The following is a 19,341-nucleotide window of genomic DNA, read 5'->3' as shown; positions in this document are numbered from 1 at the left end:
TCTACCAGACCAACTCTGTAGCGACTAAAGGAAATTTATTCAGTATAGCCGTTGAGGGTTAAATAGACGAGACAGTAAGAATCGACAAAACAATTGAGCAATTGCCGTCACGCAACTCTTCCTTGAGCAAATACCGCGCCGGGTGGGCACAGGCAGGCCTCGCGCCTGGCTCGAACACATAATAACATCATTATCATCATCGTCATAACCACGTCGCCAGATCGCCGATGACTCATCGGGTCTTGGATCGACGTCCAACCTAGAGCGGTGCTACTAAGACGCGCCGGTCTTCCGTTGTTCCTCTATCAGCACCTCGGTACTGTCCGGTCACTGTCAACGGAACCGACGCAATTGGTTAAGTCCACGCGGCGCGCGCCACTCAGACGCAGCGTCAGTAATAAGAACAAGGTCCACCACCACCACATCCACTGGGACACTGCAGGACCGATGACGTGAGTCCTAGAGCCGGACGTGGCTGCTGCTGCTGCTGCTGGGGAAGGTTGTGCTGCAGGGGCGGCGTTGGGCGGCCTGCCGGGGCAGTGCTCGCATGTGTCGGGCGTTCCCCCCCGGCCGGGTGCGCCGCAGTGCGTGTAACAACAGTCTTCGTCTCCCGTCGTCGAGTTCAGCCTCTCCTCCAGTCTGGGAATGTTGGGATCTGAAATGCATTGTGCATGATCAATTACTACCAATTATTTTTTTAATATTGAAAATAAAATATTAGAGGTGGACAAAACTGTTATTGGAAGTTGGTTCAGTATCAAAAAATAAAACCTTAAACTAGAGATGGGTTGTTATTTAATTATCTGTTATTTTATAACAGTTATTTAGAAATAACATAACGAAACTGCTACTTCTAAAAAATAACAGATATAAAATAACGACATGCAAAAATCGACCGCTCGCGCTCTGCATCTCCATGAAATTTTATATGGCTCGAAGCCATTCCAAAAAATAACTAGTATGAAAAATCTCAGTTATTTCGACAACCATCGATAAAGGACGGCAGTCGAGATACAGCGCAGTGGGGAATGTGCTACGGCAAACGTTGCCGCATCGGTTAATGGTCGTGTTGAGCTCGTAACAGCTTAAAAATAACAGTATATAAAATAAGCAGCTTTTTTTAACAAGTTGCGAGCATAATACGTGGCGGTTGAGATAACAGGATATCGATGTTTTTAGTCTCGTAACGGGTTGGAGAATATCGTATAGAAAAAAAGCAGTTAATTTAGATACGTTGTTTTTTAACCTGTTGCGAGCATATCGGATCGTATTTTTTAGAATGAATTTTTTTGAGCATTGTAAATAAAAATAATTACTCGTATTAATTATAACTGAATTAAAGAAAATTGCTTTGATTAAGCTTCTATTATTAGAATTGTTTTGAGCAAGTTTATTTTACTAATTTGCTTTCTAAAAACTTATTTTTATATTTTATTTATTTACATTTTAAAGTTTTTGTTTTGCAAGTTATTACTTAGTTGTTAGGTTTCAGTTACTTAGTTAATTTTATTAATATTTTTAAATATATGTACTTTCATTGTTCTTACTACGTTTTAAAAACTTGTCAAAGACAATTTTACTTGCCTATCAGCAATAACGATATCAAGAAATTGTGAATGGTGATAAGAAATTTAGTGATTAAATGAATTAGAATCTTGGGTTTTAGAAATATTAAGTGCTTTTCAAGAATGCTAAGAATTATTTTTCATGTGGAAAGTTAATAATGTGCTAAGTTAATAATGTACTAACAACTAAGTGCTAATAATTTGGACAATGTGTATGCTCTTTTAGATGTTTAAGATTAAAGTAAAAAAATAACTGTTATTTTAAGTTGTTATATATAACAACAGCAAGTTCATTTCGCTCTTAAAAATTATCCAAGTGGTGTGTTGACATGAGTCGAAAAAGAAAATACTCAGGAGAGATGGTTTTTTTAAAATTAGGGTAGAAATCAACCCTTCAATTAACCCTGTATAATAAGCCAAATGCTAAAGTTTATAAAAAACTGAGTTTATAAATTAAAGTTGATAGATTTATATATAGATTGCTAAAAAATCATGAAAATAGAGATAAAAGTAAAAAAAATATAACACTTTGAACTTGACGAAAACATTTTCCATTGCGGTTTTTTGTATCTGAGTGTATAAATCCGTCATGCATCGTCTCTTGTTGTTTTTAACTAGTCATAGGTTTATTTTAAAAATGACAGCATATTTAAATACGATTGGAGTGATGGAATGATAAACGACGCACAGACACAGACGTGTATGAACCATAGACTAATGTCACGTACGTATGAACCCGACTTAAGATTCTTGAAACTTCTGTCAATCTCTTGTCAAATTAAAGCTTATTATTTATGTCAAATTATGTCAAATAACCAGCGTTTTGAAAAATGAGAAATATTTGCGATGTTGCTTTTGTACTTTGGTTTGTGTTATTACGTGTGTTTTGTGTTTTTCAAAGTTAAGTGCGGAGGAAAAATCAAGGAAATAGTAAGCCAAAGAGTTGTAGTAACCATCAATAAAGTTTGTATACCATCTCGTATATGGTACTTAAAACTGGAGTAGCTGTAAAATAATGACATCGCACAATAGCTAAATTATAATAGCTTTTAGTACTGTCGGGAGATATGGTCTGGTTTAGTAAAGGTGGTAAATTTCCTAAAAGTTTGAAAGTATCCTTTAATAAAGTTTCTTTTATAAATTTTACGTATGTGTTATCTCACATTATCGATACCTATTATTATAAAGATAAAAAAAACAAAGATTAATTATGGGTTAAAAATTGGCTCAACGGAAAAAAATCAAGCTGCTCTGTGATTTACTTGTAGCATCATATAATCATTGTTAATTTATCAGTGTTCTATAGGTAATACTAATAACTTGAGATTACAAGAGCTGATTGTCTTGTAAATACGTATTCAATCTTCGCTATACAAATTAACAATATCCAATGTGCATGTTCCAATAGCAGGGAGACTTGTGGCAATTAGTTTAGTAGTCCAGTGTGATATGCATTAGTTATCTTTACGTGCTATAAATTTAAGTAATTTATTTCTTATAATATTTTTTTTCTGCTATTGCTTTAATCGATTGTCAATATTCAGACTATATTATACATATAGTCTAAGATCCGGCTATAGGATTATTACGCTCATCATATTATTAATCAAAAACAAATTTTTACGTATATTTAGGAATAGGGGAATACACTTTTAATAGGGTGCCAATCAAAAAGTTGTCGCAAATAGGGGTTGCGACGGTTCAAAGTTTTTCCTACTACTTTATATGTGTCCCGAAACAATACATCGGGCATCTGTAGATCCTATAATAAAAAAATTAGGAATTTTGGATTAAGTGCAAATCTTAAGTATGTATTAGGATGTATTTCAGGAAAATATTTTAACTTTTACAGGGTGGCTCAAATTGGTGTGGATCGGGATGATTTTTTTAAACAAAAGAAGCTGTATATTATTGCATTTTTGGCTTCCTTTCTGATCACTTTACATAATCCTAAGATATTATTAAATATGTTTTGATAGTTTCAGAAATATATTATTATTAATAAATAATTATACACTCACCGGCAAAAAAAAACGGCCACTAAAATCTAGTCCCAATTTCAAAGGATTTCTCGCGAACCACTCATTAGATTTTTATTATTTTTTTTTAAATTGTAAATTAATTCCTTCTTAACGGATACTACGTCAAACATTTTTATTCCGAATTTATTTTCAGCATATACAGGGCACAACAATAAGACGAAGTTTTTTGCCCAAACTTTGTAACACCCTGTAGTATCTATTGCTAAATCAAATCACATTGTAGCCTCATATTTTGTGAGCATTTTGTTTTTTTAATCACGACATTATCTCTGTTTGTATTGGAGATAGGCTGCTTTAAAACAAACGCCTCCAAAAAAAGCTTTAAAAACATATCAAACAAACATCAGAACGTAGGTAAGTTTAATCTGAAAACTAACTAAAACATCACAATTAAAAAAATGTAAAGAAATTTTAAGGGACTAATATCTAGTGTAGCTTCCTCGCTTCAAAATCGCTTCATTTAGTCGACGTGGCATTGAATCAATCAGGTTTGTTACAAATTCTTGTGGATGGCATCAAATTCTTCCTGAAGTGCAATTCGCAGATCTTGAAGGCTGTCGGGTAAAACAAGTCGACGACGAATGCGCCTTTGAAGTTGGTCCCACAGATGTTCAATGGGGTTGAAGTCAGGATTGCGAGCTGGCCAAACCATTCGTTCAATACCCACTTCGTCCAAATATTCGCTAACTACTAATGCTACGTGTGGTCGCGCATTATCTTAATTAAAGCCACAAAACGAGCAATATCCGTCACAAATAATGGCAGTTTCTAATTTGACAATCTTTGTTGTCATATTGCAAATACTCATAAATTCGTTTTTGCCTATGTCGCCTTGATTATCTACACATGAAACTTTCTGCCTGCGAAACATTTTTCCGAGACGTTTGTTTTAAAGCAGCGTATCTCCAATACAAACAGAGATAACGTCGTGATTAAAAAAACAAAGTGTTCACAAAAGGTGAGGCTACAATGTGATTTGATTTAGCATTAGCTACTACAGCTGCTACACCTACAGGGTGTTATAAAGTTCGGGCAAAAAACTTCGTCACGCCTTAGATTGAGACGCAATTGCATTTTTAATCGAACATCTCTCAATTGTTCCAATGTTTTAAATAAAAATCAGACGGCTTAACCGCTCCAAGAGAGCCCTCTTATTTGTGATTGACTGGTCAGCGATGCTTCACGTTGGAGTTTTCAATGCATCCCACAAGCTAATTTTTTGTGAATGTAGTTTTTTATGAAGGCCTCTTGTACCACGTTGATGTCCTGAGGAAGGAATGTATAAATTTCGAAAGCTTGACAATTAACAAAGTGTATTAATTCTATTTTAAACCCTTTCGACAGCAACCCCACTAGTTCCTAGATTTTATTTCTCACTAGTCAGTCGATACTACTGTCTGCTTCCTAGGTATTTACTATAGTTGGTTTGTATTTATTTTGTTATAAATATCGTAATCTGAAACAATACAGGGTGTTCAAAATTCTACGCCAAACTTTCTAGACTATAAAATAATTTTTCTTCGTTTTTTTTTTCAACGGAACACCCTGTTCTTATTTCTTTGTTAGATGGGAAATTAAAAAATGAAAATTTTTTGTATTTAAAACACTTTAGAAATTTTAGCGGTTCTATTTATTGCTACTATTTTACAAAACAACATATTTTTAGGATATGGACCTTTGCAAACCATGCACAATCTGTATAAAACCCTGTATATATAGCTTATATTTGTCATTGATAAAGAAAATCCTTTTTTAGAGCCTAGTTTAAAATACGTTTAGGAGAAAGACGACACAGAATATATTGATAAATAATGTAACGATGCCTACGGGAACTCTTTTTTGAATAAGGCAATTTTACGGGCGTCGTAGGGTCTTTTGCGGGTTTTAAAAATTCATGCGGTTTGAATTTTTCACGCCATCCTTCACAGCTCCAGGAATATGTTATTGAGATAATCATTTAAATTTTTATTTAAATCCAATAGTGTAAAAAATAGACGTTTAATTTGATTTGATTGGAAAAAAGGATTATATTTTAGAAATAATGTCCTAAAATGCTTAGTTTCGAAGATACAAGGTGTAGAAGTTTCATTTTTAATTCGATTTTTTTCAAATAATTTCTGAAGTAACGGCAATATCTAGATGAAAATTGGTGTCTGGGAGTTTTTTGACATGAGAAATTTGATTTGATGGTCATATTGATGTCAATATGGCTTCTATTTGTAGGGGGCGCCACATACATGCGTTTTAACTGTTTTGAAGAATAATAACGTTTCGTCCTTACCTGTATTAAACTACTGGGTGAAATAATATACATTTCCGCGATTTTTTACGTAAAAAATGTCTCTTGATAAAAATCGCTACGAGCAACCGTTCTAAAAATATTTAGAATGGAAATAGTCAATACATGTCATTGTTGACAAAAAATAAAGATGTCGAGTAGATTATTATTTGACTGAAATGATAAATTGAGAACATTTTATTTTTTTATTTTTCCTCAACAAAATGTTGATAAAACAGTTTATTTTGGCACAAAAATATTTTAAATTTATGATTTTTGTCTAGTAACTATTTAGTCAACATGTTTAATTTATGACAATGACGACAGGTATTGATAATTTCGATTCCAAATATCTCGAAAACCATTACTCATAGCCGTTTTTCCAAGAGACCTTTTCTATGTATAAAAATGTATATTTTTTTACTCGGTAGTTTTATACAGGTACGGACAAAAACTTATTACTCTTCAAACCAGTTAAAAATATGCCGGTGGCTCCCTCTACAAGTAAGAGTCATATTGACATCAAAATCAAATTTATTATGTCAAAAAACTCCTAGACCCCAGTTCCATCCAAATATTGAAACTAAGCATTTTAGAACATATACATTTATACGACCTTTTTTACTTATTTTTATCTGCAGAATATGCTGCCGAAGTTTCCGGAATACAGTTCAGACCACCCTGTATATAACATTTTCTCAAAATGAAGAACAAATTTTAAATTTCAATAAAAGCTACTTAAATTGGAATTAACTCAGTATAACCTAATAAGTAGGTAAAATAAACATTGTGTTTTAAATCAAATTATAACTTGACCAAAAAATACTGAACATTGGTCACCTTTAAAAACAAGTTGCTCTTTTATTTTAAGTAGAATACCCAGTATATTATTGCTATATTTAATCGGGAATTCATGTCTTTTTAAAGTACTATTAAGGTTGCCTACCCCTCAAACAAAGACTTTCTTAGATATTTTCTAATTTAGTGTCAGTAGATCTTTATAATTTAATAAAACCTAGGTGGCTGTGATATGCCTGACGTTACTTCAATATAGCTGCCAAATTAGTTCAACTTCAATAACTAGTTATCATTTTGTGTCAGTTAAAACACAAAAAAATATCAGAAATTTTGCCAAAGATGGAAACGTTTCGTCGAATATTTTATCCTTCTTCATTCTTTTAAACCGTCGAATATTTTATCCTACATCATGTAGCATGATATGATTCTTTTAATTGGTGACTTCAGTGTGCACTCATCAATTAATAGAATGCTTAAATGCACCTGATTGATCTAGTCTGAACATTATTTATGGGGATAGGTTTGGTTTGGGTTCGATTGTGGCTGCTTTCAAAGTATATACATACTCCCCTCTTAACATCAAAAGATCTTTTGAAAACAGAATCATTTTATGCAGTGAACAGGAGAGGAAGCATTTTGAGCATTTGATTTGATCTAGCTATTTTTGTCATATTATTATACGTTTATTTAGTATTTAATAATTAAAATTCTGTAATAAGTAAAATATTTTTTAGGCGTGCTTTTTATCATCTTTTTATTACCGTCGAATATTTTATTCTACATCTTTTATTTTTGGTTAAATTAATGAAAGGTAAAGATAAAACCAACTTACTAAAAGCCAGGAGCGTCATAGGTGAAAGACCGTCATTATATCTATCTCACTCCGGTTCCGGTATATATAAACCGGTTGAAGTGAGATAGAATTTTCCGCGCTGTCTTGCAGTGATGACGCAAATGGCTTTTAAGGGCCGGCTACACGTACAAGCTTTACTACGAGCTTACCTGCGCAAACCTGTTTGTATCGGGAACTCGCTGTGTGTAGACGGTAAAACGGTAGCACTGTGGGTAGCACGCACAAACTAACAAGCGCGGTCTGCGTAAACGTCGCGCTGCTAAAGATTTTAGTTTGCGCAAACCAGTTTGTGCGGTGATATACGTGTAGACGGTATCAGCGAGTTCAAGGTACAGTTTTGTGACTTTCTGGGTTTTGTGTTTTTAGTTATCAACTCTTAGAAAATGTCTGATATTCGTACTTATTCCAATAAGGAGTTATTGACGATTTTTGTTGAAATATATTGATCGTTGCCGTGTCTATGGAAGATAAAATTGAAAGATTATTCCGATAGTAACAGAAAAAATGATGCGTACAAGAAAATGGTTTTCTATTTAAGTCAGTTTTTACTCCACTTCGATCTATACCGTTCATTTTGCTGTTTTTTTCTTTAACAATAAGCAATATAAAACAATAATTCGTCACTTGACATTTCCACGAACAGTACCACAAATTCAGAATAAAAATAATGATGAATGTACGCTCTTACTTGCATCGTGTGGACACCGCACAGTGTTCCTCCTAGTTTGCGCAAACTATACCGTGCAGGCAAGTCGCGGTCGTGTAGCCGCCGCTTTAGTAAGTTGGTTTTATCTTTATATCACAGCCACTTAGATTCTATCAAATAATAAAGGTTCAACAGAAACTGTTTCATCATCATTTTTTTTCTAGAAAAAATTATGATTAAGAAGAAAAAAATATTATTTTAGAGTAATTTATAGAAAATAAAAAATTCCCAGATTTATCATTTCAGTCAAATAATTATCTATTCAACATGTTCATTTTTTGTCAATAATGACAGGTATTGATAATAATTTACATTTTCAAATATAATAGCGGTTTTTACCAAGAGGTCTATTTTACGCATAAAACGGCGGTGATGTATGTTTTTTCACTGAATAGTTTTATACAGGTACGGATGAAAAATTATTACTCTTCAAACCAGTTAAAAAATATGTAGGTGGCGCTCCCTGCAAATAGTAGTCATATCGACATCAAAATTAAATTTTCCATATCAAAAAAGTCCCAGACACCAATTTTCATCCAAATATCGACATTAGTTCAAAAATTATTTAGAAAAAAGAAATAAAAATGAAACTTCTACTCCCTGTATCTCCGAAACGAAGCCATTTTAGGACATAAATTTATACGAACTGTTTTACTTGTTTTTATCGGTAGAATATGTTAAAGTTACCCGAATATAATTCGGACCACCCTGTATATTCTTAATGTTTATGTTAATAAATATCAGTAAAGCTAATCATTTCTTTGTAGTTTATAAGATTTTTTTTTTGTACAAAGCTAATAATATATATAGTGTTTCGATTTTAGAAATCAATTTGAACAAAACTGATACCTTTTTCCAAAAAATAGGGCCAAGTCCCCTCCTGCCCTGTCAGACTAGTGGCGCCACTCTCGTTGACATGATAATTTATTTTCTTTACTTAATCTATAAATACGTCAACGCTTTGATCGGCGTATTTATTCTGTCTGTTGTTGCGGATTTCTGATAATTTCCTAATATGGGCTAAAAGAGGAAAATAGCCACTTAAAATGTCCAAAGGTTTTTGTTCATTACGTGTTTTCGTATATATTCTGTTCTTGAGTAAAGAGCCACTAAGGAGTTTCAAGCTTTTCCTTATTTATTTGATCTGACAAAGGTATTATATGTAGGTATAGCATGTGTGTATGTATTTAATAGATTCCATTTATGCTGTGAATAACATCTAGTTTAAAATTAAATCTAAATGCAATCGTTTACTGCACATTCGTGCCGATGTTTTTGGTTCAGTATGACTTTTTGAGACACAACTTATGACAACATATTTCCTGTCTAGTGACTCATCAATCGTATACAAATAGCATAGGCTAGACAAGAAATTTCTTGCTACGGAGCTTACAGTATCCCACTGCAGTACAACACTTTTGACAGTTTTTCTAACAACATTTTTGACATTTTTGACAGTAGTTTGTACAAGACTTTTTGACAGAATAATAGTGTGAAAATAAAGGCCTGGTTGCGTTTACTGATAATTTCCAACCATGCCTTGGCGTATATCTTAGCACACAAATGAGCAGTCAAAACCAATAAATGGTATAGTATAACTCATAGTTTAAAGATATTGGCACCAACTATATCAACTCTAGCTTAGTAGCCTCCCGAATCCCAGAAACCTCAGTACTTGCAGGTAGGGATCTGCTAACTAACAAAACCTTGTCAGTTATAAATGTATCAAACCTCAAACTTTGGTATGAAGACAGTATTTGTATTATTATTTCTCTATAATTAAAGTTCAGACCAAATAGTTGGATTCTCTGGAATAGTGTTCAGTTTTCTTTAACGTGCTCTTTTACTTGTGAATTCCAGGCAGAGTACGGCACTCCTTTCATTTTATTTAATAAAATAAGTAGGGCTATTTACAAATTTAGCGTTTGATTTACATAATATATCCTCCTCAAATTTCCCAATATGTTGCTTCTGTCGAGCGCATCCAAGGTAATCACAATAAAAAAATAACACAACCTAGATTCCTTTATTTCAGTTAATTTTTTTATACAGGGTTGTTCACCACATACGACACGGAGTATTGTAGCTAAACGATTAGATTTTTACAAATTGTAAGTTTTGGGTTCGTTGAAGGTCTATTAGAGCTACAATTTAAAAATATTTTTACAATTTATTATTTTACAATTTATTGATTAAGGTTTATCACACTTAAACCTTACCGTTTTTGAAATATTTTCAATTTTATGAAATTATAGTAAAAATTTTAAGGCTTTATTTCTCCCAGGGTATTAAAGTTTTTAATACTAAGTATTTACTGAAGATTATTTATTGATCAGATATTGTGTTGCAATAATAAAAATTTCACTACCTTATACAGAGTGTCAGTACAGAGTGTGTGAGTAAAAATTTATATTAAATAATTACTAGCTTTAAACGGCAATAACTTGTTTAATTTAAATGGAACACCCTATATATTTTACGTGAATCAGATGTACAATGTAATTGTCTATGAAATTGTATTATACCATTTTTCACCCATCTCTTGAAGTTTTCGTAGAAAATGCATTTTCTTATAATTTTGACCTCATTTATCACTATACCCATGGAATATTGACATTTTAGATTTTTTTATAGCACCATAATATGTACAAAATGTACAGGTGGTAAATATTGCAAGCCCATTGGCATACAAAAAAACTATTTAAATCTTTGTAAAAGAGTATACCAATTAAATATATCACCATTATTTCCTACAAAAAAACACCAAAAGTTAGTTAATTACATACTTGTAAATTCTTTTAATTAATAAATTATTCTAAATAAATGTGGATTTGGCTCAGAAATCAATATAATAATAAGTTATGAAAATGAATGTCTCTGTTTTTATAAATAAGCATTCGTCAATAAATGAAATAAAATTTATAAGGTGTTACTTTTTACCACACTGTCTAATACACACATAAAATTCAGTTTTTTAGTATTTGGAACAGTTATTACTTTAACGTAACAAGTCAATTTAATGTAGTTTGAATACTGGGATCATATTAATTGGTCCTCTTTAACAAAAAATATTTAAATAGTTTTATTTTTATTCTTTAATTAACTAAGCGAACTATATCGACAATATTAGCTAAAATGTCAATATTCCATGGGTATAGTGATAAATGAGGCCTAAATTATAAGAAAATGCATTTTCTATGAAAACTTGAAGAGATGGGTAAAAAATGGAACAATACAATTTGATAGACAACTACATTGTGCATCTGATTCACGTAAAATATATAGGGTGTTCCATTTAAATTAAACAAGTTATTGCCGTTTAAAGCTAGTAATTATTTAATATAAATTTTTGGACACTCTGTATAAGGTAGTAAAATTTTTATTATTGCAACACAATATCTGATCAATAAATAATCTTCAGTAAATATTTAGTATTAAAAACTTTGATACCCTTGGAGAAATGAAGCTTTCATAAAATTGAAAATATTTCAAAAACGGTAAGGTTTAAGTGTGATAAACCTTAATCAAATTTACCTTTATTTCAATCGTAGAATCTAAAAATAGAATAATATACAAGGTGTTCCATTTAAAAAAATACAACTATAATATTTTTTACTTATTTGGGACACTCTGTATCTTGTAAAAATATTTTTAAATTGTAGCTCTAATACACCTTCAACGAACCCAAAACTTACAATTTGTAAAAATCTAATCGTTTAGCTACAATATTCCGTGTCGTATGTGGTGAACAACCCTGTATACAGTTGGTCAAAATATTACCTTTTCAAATTTGTTTGAACGAACATAGGGTGTTATACTACACTTCAATAGTTTAAACAGTTTATACCATAAATTAGGGGTAAAATGTGATTTAAACTAATAGCGTAAAAATCTATTAAATAGTATTTTTTGGGATAAAAGTCAGAAAAAATGTTCACAAATATTTTAACAGTAGTTTTAATTTAAAAGTAAAATGATTTCTGGATCTTTAATTTCTTGTATTTAGATACACTCATTTAGTATCATAGTATTTTGAAATAGTCTAAGATCTGGCTGCACGATTATTAAGCTCATAGTATTTTAATCAAAACCTAAAAATCCTGATTAATCATAGTCAACCCCAAAAAAAAAGAGTGGTTAGTTGTTAGTGGTTGTGCAGTTAATAAGTTTAGTAATCTTGGTTTTAACTCTGCAAGTCTTGCGCTTTTTTAATAAATTTTTAATAAGTGTACTTTCTACATAAAAAAATCTTTAAATAAATAGTATTTTTACCAATTTAATGCAAGTAACATAGATAATATATTAGAATATTTTTATTTTTCGATATATTAAATTGAATCAGCATTTATTTCTTTAATATTTTATGCAATAGTCGGAAAAGCACTATTTGTCTTAAATTAAAACCGAGATTAAAACAATAATTTTGAACTAATAATTTCCTATATCTTATAAATTTTTGTCTATTTTTATCTTTAGAATCACCCACTGAAGTTTGGTACACTATTTTTTAGACCATGTATACATTTTAGGTTTTATCTACTAGACTTGTATTTCCATTCATCATTTTTCTCGTATTAGATGTAGACGCCAAATTTGAATCACCGTGTACCAGTTTAGGGCATAATGCTTTTCCCTGCTTCGAGTACGGAGGCGTACAGAAATAACGTCCCCATCGACAAATCCTGTAATCCGGTGGTGATTTTGGCCAAATTGGAAGGCCTTATTCTTGTCGGCTTGATATTTATTGTCCCCCGTCCCCGCATCTATTAGTAGTATATTAAAGGGCGGCCTGCTGTGCAGATTACAAGAAAACGTCACGAGGATTACGGCTACGTAATAAGTATATATAATATATATAATACACCCTAATATATATATATATATAATATATATAATACACCCTAATATATATATAATACACCCCAGACCTTAAATTTCTTTTTAGACAATCATTACGAATGTCGTAAACATTAGGTAGTAGGTAGTTATTTTGTAAACTGTTAAAAATATCAATGGGGAAATAAATTATATTTTTTGTTCATTATTTTATGTCGTTAACCTTCCAGTACCGGCGTGGGGTATTTTAATATGCCGCACGAAATTTTACTTAGATATCTTGATCAGGTAATGTCAAAATGACATCTATTTTCATATCTCATAATTTTACTATAATTACTGTGTTCTCCATTCACGCAGTTCCGCAGCTCTGAATTGTTCAAGAACGCGATACTCTCACTTCATTCAATTCAGTCATAAAGTTCAGAACTGTTCCGCGCCATATGGAAGCACCAGGCTACCGCGCACAGCTCCTTTCAGAACCGTTCTGAGCAGCCCAGGGTGTAAAGCTCTGGAACTTGAAATTCGCGAATGGGGGACAGCAAATACTAACCTACACCTATCTCTTATTGTTTTTGAGATAAAAAATAAAATATGTGTAAAATAGACAATAACATGATTTTGAATTGCAAAAGGAAGCATTCGTAAAATCATGAATTGAACATTTTTAAAGCTGAAATTAGAGAAAAAAAATAGGAGGAGGATAACCTACAAAAAGAAATGAGATCCCATTAAAAACATAGAATGTAAAAAATACCAAGTCTTTTAGAATTTTTTTTTTAGAATTTAGAATGAGTGGGAGGGGGGTTAATCACTTCGACCTTAAAGATCCATTGTGTCCCCCTTTCTTGAATCATAACTCATCATACAGTCCCAGGGCTTTCACAAAAGCCAGTATCTGGGACGGTTTTATAGAGGGTAGTTCTCCATCTCCAATATCAGTCGTACCAAAATTCATGGCACGAATGGTTGTCGTCTCGGCGCACTCAGTGATGAGGTGTACTGGTGTTTCCCCATCTTCCCCACAGAATCTGCATTCGCCGTTTCTTCTTAGTTTGCCAAGTCTTGCAACAACGTTCTTCCGCTATAAAAAGTTGTGTTGTGTTGTGTGTTCTCATGTAAAACAAAGTAAGTTTATTTTATTTAGTTTCTCTTTCAGCACTCATTCAACAATGACTTCAACTTTTGATTTTTAAATAGGGTATTTTCTTTTACTTTATTCGATAGAAAATGACATTCTGAATATAATGACATATCATATGTCAACTTTTGACATTTTCGCATATGGTTAATTTGAAATTATAACATGCGGTTCATAACGAAAATTTGATTCGAAATACCAAGTGTGTGGTATTAAATTATTCGTAAAAAATGCTTTTTCCAAATATGCTAATGAGCCTGCCTCGTTCAATTTGAAAACATTGAGATATGATTAAAAATACGATTTGGGCATCTTTTAACCGGCCAGGACAAGACAATAAAAAGATTAGACGATCAGATCTATTTTTCCAAAGCTCCTTAATTAAAAATTAGCGTTTTTAACATAGCCATGACACTCTAGATTGAAATTTAAAATATGCTTTCTTTATTATGCGATAATGTCAAAAGTTGACATATGATATGTCATTATATTCAGAATGTCATTTTCTTTCGAATAAAGTAAAAATATACCGAGGGTGCCATTTAAAAATCAAAAGTTGTAGGCATTTCCGGTGAAACAGGAAGTGACCGAAAACAAATGAATACATCAGTCAATCCTAATTTATTATATATACCGTATGATCGAATAAAAACGGCGTCAGCGATGGCTATGAAATGAAGATCGCTGTCATTTTAAATGTAAAATTATATGGGAAATGTCATCGATCGTCATTTCATGGCCATCGCTGACGCCGTTTTTATTCGATCATACGGTACTAACATACCAAATGTCGTTTTTTTGTCTAAAAAAATAAAAAAGTTATAGGGGTGAGCCACTTTTGAGACGCACCCGGTATAGTAATGTAATTGCACCAGATCATATAATAATATCTCTATTCATTACTTAGGGTATAGAAACAGATATAAATATACACTTCTGCAACTCAAGAATCGTCAGGAAAAAACAGTATTCTCAGTTTGTTTCTATAATTTTCTTGATCGAAATTTGGCACAAATTTACAAATATTATTAAAACATGTTATACCTAAATATGACGTTGTATTCTGACCTACAGTCAGCTTTGAGTATGGAAAATGGAGATCACTAGCAAATCTAGTTTCATGAGAATAATAATCACTATTTATTTGAAATTTATTTATATTTAATATGTACAGGGTGTCCCATTTTAGTTGAAATCATACGGTATCTTCGTTATTCGTGAAGATAGAAGGGTCCAGTTTGTACAAACCGGTGCCACTTTTTTGTCAAACGGAAAATGCCGTAAACAAAATATTCATAGCCCTCTTCGTTTCTGAGCTACAGGGTCTTTTTGAAAATTTTGCAATTTGAGACACTCCCTGTATTTGTATTATTGTTAAAGGTATCGAGAAGGTGAAAATTGTTTACTGTAGAACTTTTTACGTAGTACGTAGAACTTTTTAATACAGTGGCATAGTCTGTTATTCTATGTCTAAATATATTTTTAAAGATATGAACTAAAGTTATGTTTTCTTAAATGAAACACCCTGTATATTTATAAATTATATGATCTGGCTTGCCATAGGCTTCTCAAAAAAATATATATCACTCTATATTTATTTTGACTTTTTCTTACTGCAATATATAAAAAAAAATATTAAAAGATCATATTTATTAGTAGGTCATGATTGATAATAAAGGAAACTAAAGAATTATTAAAAGTATATACTGCTATCTGTCTCTTGTTTTATTTTGAGAGCCACTAATAAATTCTTTATATATCTACCGCTATTTGGAGCAACAGCCTAGCTACATTGAAATACCGGTTCCCATTAGAACACCGAAGTTAAGCGACGTAATGCGATACTGGCGGATGGACGGGTGGCCGGTTCGAAACTCTGTATGGTGCTGTTGTTCAAGGGAAAAGTGTAAAATCTATTGATACGCACTGCTCATTCACGCCGGTTCGAGGCCGGATGGGATCGGATATCTCGTGAGTAAGAGTTGATTTAGACCCTTCCTAAGTCGGTATGCCATTGACCATGATATGGCCGAAGACCGCGGTTCGGATTCCGCGTAAACAAAGTAGGCCCCGCCCAGATTAGCCCTGGCAGCAAAAAGGAGACGTTAACTGAAATCTTTACTTTACTTTTCTAACCTAACCTAACCCTACCGCTATTTGTAAATCTTGGAAGATCCATATAATGAATAATATGAAACCAATGGACCCATAAATGAACCAATGGACCCATATAATAAAATAAACCAAACCTCCCTGATTCCCGGATTTGTCCCTTCTCGATTTCTGATTTTGGGGATTTTTGAAATTTGAAATATATCGTGGCAACTAACACAATGTCGAACACCTGGAAAATACTTATATAATGCAAGCTCTTTTTGCAAACCGGTCCCGCAAGATATTTGCAAACCCATCCCGTTATTCCGTTATAAAAAAAAAGAAAAATATATTCAGAGATTCAATGATAACAGTTCAAAAGTAAAATATATCAATCCCAAATAAAATTTTAATATGCGTATGACTATTTTAGTAAATACCATCTTGATTTCCTTGACGCCTACTAATAAGAAAATGATATATTTTAAATATTGTAAATAGAGAAAATAAATATAGAGTGATATATATTTTTTTATATATTATTTATATATATATATATATATTTTATATATATTGCTGCAAGAATCAGTTTTCACCTTCCCGATATCATCCATAATAACGGAGATACGAGGGCTGTCCCAAATTGCAGAATTTTCGAAAAGACCCTGTAGCTCAGAAACGAAGAGGGCTATGAAAATTTCCTTGACAGCACTTTCTGTTTGACAAAAAAGTGGGACAAACCGCATCCTTCTATCTTTACTATACTCTGTTTTTTTTCTCAGGTAAGATTTCGACAGACGATGACAGAAGAAAAGCAGATGACGTCCCATACCAATCTATTTATTTTACTAAAAAAAGTTTCTAATAATTTTTAAGTTAACTATGGATGGGTTTAAATATAAATTCGTCATGCGTCGTCACTTGCTGTTTTTAACCAGTTTTATTGGTTTATTTCAAAAATGACAGATCGTATTTCAATCTTATTGGTTTGACGGAACGATGAACGTCAAACGGACGCCGATGCGTATGAACTCGCCTTTAGATTTTTGACGTTTGTCAAAGTCTTGCCAAATTATAGGTTATAACTTTGTGACAACTTTTGTCAAATACCCTGCGTTTTGCAGGCGTTTTGGAAGATGATGCATTTTGATTCGTGTTATTACGTGTGAAGTCAAGTGGAGGAAAAATCGAGTGGAAATTAACTGTAGAACCCAGAGCACAGTTTATGGTTAATACTCGCTGCCCAGGCAGAAAGTCTTATACAGATACACCAATAAAGTTACTATCAATTAAGTTTGTATACCATCTCGTCGTAGATAAGTGCATCTCGAATATGGTAGAAGGACCATACTAAACACATACTAAAAATTGGAGTAGCTGTAAAATATCGACATACACGATAGGTAAATAATGGATTTTAGTACTGCAGAAAAATAATGTTAAAAGGTACTGGTTTAAAAAAATTAAGATTAAAGTTAATTAATCAACCTGTGAGGTATAAAATTTGGTAAGTGTTATTATTAATAAACTAGTTTGTTTTATTTATGTTGTTTTATTTATTCCTGTGGAATATTACAAATTTATATTTGTACATAAGTTATATTGATAAATATAATCATAAATGCGGGAAGTTTCATAAAGCTTGAAAGTAAGAAATAGTTCTTGTTTATATTTTTTGGTATGTGGTGTCTTGTTTTTGTTTGTTTTGTATTAACACATACCGTTTTTTATTAAATAAAATAACTCGATTACATTTTTTCAGTTTTATACAGTTTTTTTCACAATATTTTGAAGTTACTTGTCAGTCAAATTTTAAATACATTTATATTAATTTCCTGCTAGGCGTTCCAGTTGTACCAATTTATTTCTTTGTAAAATAAAATAAACTACTTTGAAATTGAAATTACAGACACATCTATCACTGTCAAGGATCTTCTCGTTGGGCAGACTATAATAACGGAGATACCGTATGATTTCAACTAAAATGGGACACCCTGTACTTCTAGGTAATAATTTAATTAATTTATTATAAATAATAAATTAATATTTTTTAATGGATATCTAATTAGCATATAACCGGAGGTACTAATTAGTATATTAGCTAAACATAGATTATGCTCAAACACAATCTAATAAATATTGCACGATGTCGACACCGAAAATTACTCTGGTTTTTAGATTTAAAACCATTTATTGTCGAGCTTTATTTATGAGAAACTTTGTGAAATATGAAATTTGTTTTAAAGCTCTCCGTGGCATCGTCCGCTTTGCAGATTATAGAATACGCCGCAAGGATTATCGTTTACGTAATGTGTATGTATTTTATGGAACGCTTCGGTATTTTGTAACGATGGGAATTACATTTGTTTTGAAAATAATACTGTTGCACGAGTGAATTTTTTCCAACTTTAACTGGCTATAATTGTGCTAGATAGGTATACAAGGTGTTTTGAGTCTTTAAGTTTTTAACTTTATCCATGACTACATTTTTCAGTGAGTCTCTGGTTTTTGAATCGAGATTCAAAGATGCGGTTTTTACACCATTATACTACTTTTTTATAAAGTTAAAGATGCTATTATCTGACAAAGAAATCTAAAACAGCAAGAGGAATTCGGGCAAAAAAAAATCGATGTTGTCAACTTTAATAATAGAAAAGCAATATTGCTCGATATTATCTATAAATTGAATATATTTTTATAAGGGAAATTAAAACAACTTTCGTTGCACGTCATCAATGCCACCATGCGTCGTCTTATGGAGTTTGCTGGTGGTCGTGGATGTTCACCAAGATACCAACAAAAAAGTTTTAGAAATTTCAACGGTTGCTGAGTTTTTTGGTTTGGAAAAAACTCATTTTTGTAAAAGTCAATTTTATTCTTTCCTATCGTTACTTTTTAGAAGATCAAAAAACTAATTGCACATTCTCATAGCTTCTTTATTAAGGCTATCTGATCGTATTTTTATATTTTCAAATTAGCTGACCATTTGTGAAATTCATAGGCCAACTTAATTTTTTTAAATACGGAC

At 32.0% G+C, this 19,341-nt stretch overlaps 1 protein-coding gene across 1 annotated transcript in view; it reads right to left on the bottom strand.

The window, feature by feature from the left end:
* Nucleotides 1–207: 207 nt before the first annotated feature.
* The window catches only part of LOC115889578, a 320,379-nt gene continuing 301,245 nt past the window's right edge, over nucleotides 208–19,341 (bottom strand). The window contains exon 3 of the mRNA XM_030909631.1: nucleotides 208–655. Coding sequence (XP_030765491.1) covers nucleotides 306–655 — 350 coding nt within the window. The 3' untranslated portion in view covers nucleotides 208–305. The remainder of the gene's footprint in view (nucleotides 656–19,341) is intronic.

This window comes from Sitophilus oryzae, unplaced genomic scaffold (genome assembly GCF_002938485.1).
Source record: "Sitophilus oryzae breed Bouriz unplaced genomic scaffold, Soryzae_2.0 scaffold_815_pilon_pilon, whole genome shotgun sequence".
Lineage (NCBI taxonomy): Eukaryota > Metazoa > Arthropoda > Insecta > Coleoptera > Curculionidae > Sitophilus > Sitophilus oryzae.
This window is presented reverse-complemented; position numbering and strand designations above follow the sequence as displayed.